The sequence below is a fragment of the Nothobranchius furzeri genome, chromosome 19 (genome assembly GCF_043380555.1).
Source record: "Nothobranchius furzeri strain GRZ-AD chromosome 19, NfurGRZ-RIMD1, whole genome shotgun sequence".
Classification (NCBI taxonomy): Eukaryota; Metazoa; Chordata; class Actinopteri; order Cyprinodontiformes; family Nothobranchiidae; genus Nothobranchius; species Nothobranchius furzeri.
In genome coordinates, this window is record NC_091759.1 from 2,234,387 (window position 1) to 2,241,948 (window position 7,562).

At 40.8% G+C, this 7,562-nt stretch overlaps 1 protein-coding gene across 1 annotated transcript in view; it reads right to left on the bottom strand.

The window, feature by feature from the left end:
• The window catches only part of LOC139061593 (CUB and sushi domain-containing protein 3-like), a 232,865-nt gene that overhangs the window by 18,467 nt on the left and 206,836 nt on the right, over positions 1 to 7,562 (bottom strand). Inside the window, exons 49-51 of the mRNA XM_070547722.1 lie at positions 4,011 to 4,190; positions 3,591 to 3,764; positions 3,276 to 3,449 (exon numbers count right to left, since the gene is read on the bottom strand). Of these exons, the coding sequence (XP_070403823.1) occupies positions 3,276 to 3,449; positions 3,591 to 3,764; positions 4,011 to 4,190 (528 nt within the window). The remainder of the gene's footprint in view (positions 1 to 3,275; positions 3,450 to 3,590; positions 3,765 to 4,010; positions 4,191 to 7,562) is intronic.

The following is a 7,562-nucleotide window of genomic DNA, read 5'->3' on the forward strand; positions in this document are numbered from 1 at the left end:
AGCTTCTCAGCTTATAGCAGCCAATGAGGGGGTAGGAAGACGTGGCCAGTAGCTGCTTGTTTTCCTTAAAGTGACAGAGCCCTGAAACGGCTCATTTTGGAAGGCACTGAAACTGTCAAAAATAAAACTGCTGAAATCAAGAGGAATTTATAGCAAAGAACTTCATAAATGTGTTGAAATTATGACTCAAGAAGTCATCATTTGTCCCCTTTCAAACTGAACTCTGCTATCAAGGGGGCATTGTAGAAGACATTCCTCAAAGGTCAAACACAACGATGAGACAGAGCTAAGCAACAAGACATAGCTAGTTCTACCTCATCAGCTAGTCTCTCCCAGGGAGAGAGTTCAAAGCAGATGGATGTTTCAACATATTCTGTTCTTGCTCTTAGAAAGTAGCTGAAAGAAACTGGCAATGCTGAGGACAGTGGACGAAAAGGTAGGCCAAGGAGACAGAGATGAAAGACACGTCAGGCTTACTTCCTTTTGAAACTGAAACTGTATCAGCTCCGAGCTCAGAGGCGTGTTAGACCAGGTATCCATGTACTGTTTGGACAAGTCTGGCTAAAAAAGGATAAACTTTGACTTAGAACAACAATCACAAAACTGTTATCACCAGACTGGAGAGCGGTGGTCTAATGGTAAAGCACGGAGGAGGTTCTGCAGCATTTCCAGATTAAGTTGGAATTAAGTCCTGATTACAGGTGTCCTTGATGCTGAAATGTTCAAGTAGATATTTTTCTACCCAAAAATCTGATTGGTCTTTAAGAATGATCTCTGTTGTAATGAAGAATAAGGAGCTGTAGAACTGATATGACCAACAGGAAGTGATGTCCACCTATCAAATCCTGATCTCAGCATGATCAAACTGGACTCCACAGAAGTGCAGAGGCCGTTTCTCCAAGATGTTCCTTTAAAAAAAGTGGAAGTGAAAGAATGAAAGCTAATTGTAAAGTAAAGGGTGCTTACACCCATCATCAGCTTGATTTAAGAGCTTTAAACATCCTTTTATGGAGTAAACTAACGTTCTATACATCAGGAGGGGTCATGGGAACAGCGACGCTCCGTGGAGGCGGTTCTGGTTACACCACAGTCTCATGTCATTAATTATAAGGAAACATGTACAGCGAAGGGACGACATTAAACACCAGTCTGAAATCTTATGCTTTGATATGTTATTTAAAAGAAGATATTTATTTTACGAGGATGACCTCCAGAGGAAATCTCACTCAGAACTTTGGCTGCTCCAGTGGCCCGAGCAGCTCCGCCTTTTAATTTGATCCCAGACTTTGAAGTGGGGAGGACACCCCTGCCGGGGGAGTCTCTGCTGTGCTCCAGCTCATTGGTGGGGGGGGGGAAATAAATGATTGAAGATGATTAAGTCAGGAACTGTTAGAAAGCCATCGCTTAAGTTTTAAATCAATGCCTAGTTGGTTTCAAACACCTTTACTATATTGTGAAGCAGCTGGAGACTTATTTAGATCAAATAGTCTATAAATATGTTGAAAAAGGTGCTATCAAGTTGTCCTAATACCCAAATGTTCCTGCCTACTCGTCTTAATATCTGCTGATGATTCAAAGCCAGATGCATGAGTTCAAATGGAAATGTTCTGTCATGCTGAACATGTCTTGGTCAGCTTTTGTTGATTGGAAGCAAGTTTTTGTGTTAAATGTACTTAAACAGGGGTGTCACTAAAGGGGGTCTGGGGGGGGGGGGGCAAATGCCACCCCATTTACTCAACCTGGCCAGACAGTTCTATATACATACAATTGAAGGCATTATTAAACCTTTATTATTCTTTTATCAGAGCTGTTTTTTCCCTTTTGGTTTATTTTAGTTTCTAGAATTTCATATTTGATTATGAAAATAGGAAACAGGAAAATAAACAAAAATGGATTTTACAATGTCCCAACAAACTAATTTGACATAACTGCAAAAAATATTTTGTTAGAATAACAGTTAATTGGTATTTATGACACTTTTGCATTAGTCAAAACTGCAAAAACACTGACATTTCTTTAAGTTTAGTGTTGTAATTATGCTCTACTTGTTTTTGCAATTAACCCTTGAAATTTATCTTGGTCTGAATTTCAGATGCTCCATTTTCATGGAAAAAATACAGTTTCAGTAGAATCTGACTTTTTTTAGACATTGAATATTTTAACTTCAAAATAAATGAACAAAAAATGTCATCTGCAAAAATTCAAGAAATTAAATAAATGAGTTGGCTTCATTGCATTGAATGGGTTTTAGCCAATCAAATGACGCTTCTCTGATCACGTGACTAGTGAGGAGTCGACTTGATCGAGTGGCTACTGCTTTGGCTTGAGTCAACAGGAGGTCACCTCTTCTGTTAAACTTTTACAGATCAAAAAGTTGCTGGTGTTTTATTTTTCGTAAAAATAAAATTTCAAATACATAATTATACAGATTAAAAATGTCATTAATTCAATGTCTAGAAAAAGTTGATTTTTTAAGTCTAACACATTTATTTCACAGATAACCAACGGAATCTAACTTTAAAAGGTTTCATGTCAGGTTTCAGATATCCACGAAAACTAGTCAGTTTTAATGAGGACTTTTACATAAAAATAAAATAATATTAATATCAGACAGTGTTCTGTTATTAAAAATAACAGGGATGTAGAAAACATGAGTAAAGTTCACAAAGCAGTGGATTAAAGAGCAAGTCACCCCCTATCAGAGTCTAACTCCACTCCCACTTCATGTTTGAAAAATGCAATAAATGCTGTTGCCTGGCAGACCGAGAGGGCGGAGCTGCTAACAAATACACACACACACACAGGCTCACGACAGCACTGCGACATCATAATGTACCAGTTTACATCGTAGCATACCTCTTAGCCAATAGCGGTGGCAGATTTAAATTCAAATACAGTGCAGAGTTTTTACCTGACAACGGCACAACACTGACAGTTTTAGGCAGAATATTTAAATTTTAACTAAGATGCACTGAAGTGCCAAATTATTGACGACACGCGTCTGCAGCACGATTAGACACTCGTTTATTTAGTTTATCAGCAAAAAAAAAAAGTTTATTTGGGGGTGACTTGCTCTTTAAGAACTAAATTATGAAATAATTATTATTAATAGGTGTTTAGTTATAATGTTCCTAATGTAACTCTACCTTACGGCCTGCTATTACTTTTTAAAAATCTAATTTAATGTGTGGTGCAGAACTATGGAGGGGTGACCAGCTTTTAGGATTTTCTTGTAAAAAATAAACACCAAAATGTGCAAAAATGCCTGAAGTTACCGATGCAGCGTGGCTGCGTTCCGCTCCAGGTACCATCACTTTCACACAGCCTGGTTGCCGTGCCGACCAGTATTAAAGGTGGAGAACAGGTGAAGGACACTTCTGATTGGTAGATGAAACTCCGCCCCTCTCTGAAACCACCAACTGGAGTCCCCGGGTCACCACAAAACTTGGCTGCAAACCCAGAAACACGCAAAGTTACAAAGAGAAAAAACGCTGACATGTGCTCGCTATTCTGGAACACTCGAGGGCACAAAGTATTTCCCCTCCCGCTGTGACGGATAGTGCACGTGCAAGCTTGTGTGTGTGGCTCACGTAAGCACTGAGGAAGCATGCCGCTCCAGGTGCCATTGGCCACGCAGGTCAGGACGGCCGGGAACGAGAGCTCGTATCCAGGTGAGCAGCTGTAGCTCACGCTGCTGCCCCATTCAAAGTCACTGCCCTGCAGCACCCCGCTGCTGATGGCAGGGGGCGCTGCGCAGGTCACCGCTGGAAAAGAGGAAGAGGGTGGGAGACAGCTTTCAGCCCCGACGTCATTTAAAACCAATGCCCTGTAAATTCTGAATCGTCTTTCTGCGCTCCTGCATAAAAAGATGCCAACAACGATCGATCATCCTGGTCTGAGTTGAATGTTTTGTGCACCTTTTGGATCTCGATGCCTTTAAATCCTTTTTGCTTGTCTAGATTGTGTCATTTCTATAATAACGTTTCCACAGAAACGGATGTCTATAGTACCTGTACATGTCAGCATGGTTCCACTCCATGTCCCATTTTGGGTGCACATCCTGACAGGTGACCCGTCCTCCTCCATCCTGTATCCCGGCTGGCACTGGAAGGAAATATTCTGACCAATCGTGAAGTCCTCTCCATAGCGAAGGCCGTTGGCGGGAACGCCGGGATCACCGCAGTTTATCACTGTGGAGAAGGGACAAGCTGCACTGATATAACGGAAAGACGGGGTTTAGCTAACATGGAGCTGCAGGACCAGATTATTGGAATTTGAATCTGTTTTATTTAGTTTTTGAAAAATAAAAACTTTTACTACAAACACAATCACAGCTATCCTTAAACACTTATTTCATTTACTAAGATCCAAACAAAGTGAGTTCTAGTGAATACGTATTAGAAATGTGGAATAACAGTAATTGGTTCATGTGAGGTGAGTATTAACGAGCTAAATGCTAATATTAAATTCCACACTCTCGGAGGGCTTCCTCATAAATGAAACAACAGTGATATTAAAACCCTCCGAGGTTGTCCGGGGACTATTTTAAGGAGCATTAGGATTCCCCTGATGGTACTTTTAGGCCACTGTCCTTCATAGTCTAATAGGCAGTTTAACTGCTTCCAAAGCCACCCCACACACCGCCATGCCTGTTAATAGCTGTGGTGTAATCTACTGTAAAAGCCAGCCTTTCACTTCCAAGAACCGCCTGGTTCAACATTCTGGCTCCTCAGCAATTTTATCTCCATTATTCTGCCCCAGCTGGAGATGCCGTGGCTTATTTCCGCGCACGGTGCTTTTAAAGTCAGAAAATGTCACAGCGAAAAGGAAAGCATTAAGATTTTACTCCACAAATGCGGATTTGTGTTGAAGAATAAGCGTTGCATTCCTTCTTGAAGGCATGCAGGAGGGTGAACTTTGCAGGGCACCGTAAACATGCAGCGCTGATTAACACTTGCTTAAGTGTGGCTTTGGTCGTATATCACACAGGAAGAGACTTTTATTTTTTATGGTTATTTACTCTATGGGGTTTTCCCACCGGGTTCAAAAAGCAAATTAGCTAAAGTAAACAACGATCAAGGTTATTCATGCCACTCTATAAAGTCAGTCACACAGGCATAAATATCTGGGGTTTTATGTAATCACTCAGACCTTATAGTGTTGCAGAATAATTAAAACGTGAGCAGAAAGCTGTGCCACAGAGAGGCGAGTTAGACAACTTCTAGAATAATCCACATGAGGAGACGATGTAGCTCAGATCTAACATAAACTTTAGACTTGTGTCATGAATCTGTGTTTCCACTCTCGATGCTGATTTACACTTCTGAATAATTTCAACCTGCCGGTATTTATGTTTCTGTTCGATTTTCAATGATTGTCAAATTTCTGAATGAATTAAAAGAAGTGATTCTGAAAGTGAAAACATCAGCATAGAATATCTGTTACTGCCAACTTAAATTAAATGAGAGTTTCAATAGTCGTTTGGTCTATAAAAAATAAGTTGGTTCTTTGCATAAAATCCCTCTCATGAAGTGATTTCAGTAGTTTAATCCTGACATTTTCGGTACCTTCCAGAATGAGACGTTTCAAGGCTCTGCCACTTTGAAGGTGTGGTTTGCTCGTTTATTCAATACATTTGAAAAGTTCTCTAGTGTAAATCAGTGAAGTCATTAAAAAAGCTGATGATGCTCCTGTTCTGAGATGCAGAGGTAGGCTGAAAACAGCAGGATTACTCGTCAACTCATTCGCTGCCAGCCGTTTCCTGATCGCTAAAGGCCTTCGCTGCCAGCGTTTCTCACCATTTTACTGTTTTTTAAGAGTCACAGAATGTTGCGCGCTAGAATGATGTCAACGCCTAAACAAAGAGGAGACTCACCTCTGACATCAGGAAGAATCGGCGCGTTTTGAGCTTTATCTGCTCTTTCATAATCCGTTGTTGAATTGCGATCGGCAGAAGCTTTTCCGGTTCGCGCCTCACTTTTTTTAAAGCAGCAGCCCTAAACGATCTCCTAACACATGGATTTTCTGCTTCCTGATCAGGTGATGTGTGACGAATGCGGATGAAGATCGGCTTCAGAGCTGAGATGTTTGTTCTCACGGTGCGGGGGCTCGTTCTGATACCCACACAGTAAAAAAAAATGCAAATGACGACTTTAGTCGTTAATGGCAGTGAATGACTTAATATTAATGATATGCACCCACCTCACTTCTGACTGGCTAACAAAACACATTCAGCCATGTTGCAAAGTCATTATCATCAAGACACTCTCTGCTCTGTCTCCTCCCAGAATTTTTTTAAAACCTTGGCATGAGCCAAGATGGCCGAGTCCATATATGCAATTTCACAGTGTGACATCACAATGTGAGGATTTTCAAATCCTAGCATTTCACCATCCATTTTCTATCAGAAGCTAATGCAGGAGGAAGATGTAGAAGACTGTTTCCATGTTCAGCCTGCATGGAAACACTCAGAGTGATCGAAGATAATCAGAAATAATAATTAAAAATGTTCTTTCACAATTCCACACCTTTAACAAGAAGCTGGACCTGTCCACCCACCCTTCTACTGGTTGCTATATGATGAGAAGCTCCTGGGGGGGGGGGTCTCTTATAAGAGCCACTGCTCCCCCAGCCTGGAGAGGTGAGTCGGGATTCTATGCATCTTTTCCCATTTGAAACATCACAAACAAGGACCTTTTAAATGGCTCAGTTTAGGCTAATAAATCTAACCCTGACCAAACCCTGGCAGAAGATGAGTGGATTTCTCTTTTTCTTTTCATGTCTGGAGTGTTTGTAGAGGCAGTAGAGACCCACATGGTAGCACAAGGGGATGCAAAAGGTGAGTTTGTATCCTTAAATGCCAGGGAAGGAGAGATTTAAGAGTAAAACAAGTATTAGTTTTTTTAATGGACATAAATCAGCTTGTGCTTTTAATAGGTGCACACACTCCTATTTCAAGATTTCTCATCAGCATTAAACTAATGTTGAGTTCCTGACAAAACTACTACTGAGAAGAGTTGTTGGGTTTATGATGCTGCAGCCTGTCCTAGTGCATTATGGGAGTTGTATTATTTCTAATTCTCTTGTACACCTGCAAGCCGTTTACAACACACTAAATATCTTGCAAACCAGATAAAAGTGGCTCTCTGGCCTTGGAATTGACACGCGCTGACTAAAGTATTAACGGAAAGTAAAGAATAAAGCTGAAGCTAAGAACTTTATGAAAGGTGTTGTTGCCGTTTCCCTCCGAGCTTAACCATCTTTTAGGGGATAATCTCAGAGCTGTGGATGAATTTACCGTCGTGTTTGTGCAAAGGCTCTAAAGGCTTCTACAGCGAAAGAACTGGAATGAAAAGGTTTCCTTTTAAATTTGTTTCAGTGAAAACATTAACATCCATCTATAAACTCTACGTGCAACATCTGAGCAAATCAGCGCTCAGTGGAAGGACCTCTTTGCAACTTTTATTTGTCCTGAGTACTTGTTTCTAAGGATTTTGAGAACTATAGACAGCTACCCATAATGCAGTGGGGCAGCAGCATGATCCAGCCTTCCTAGTCTGGTT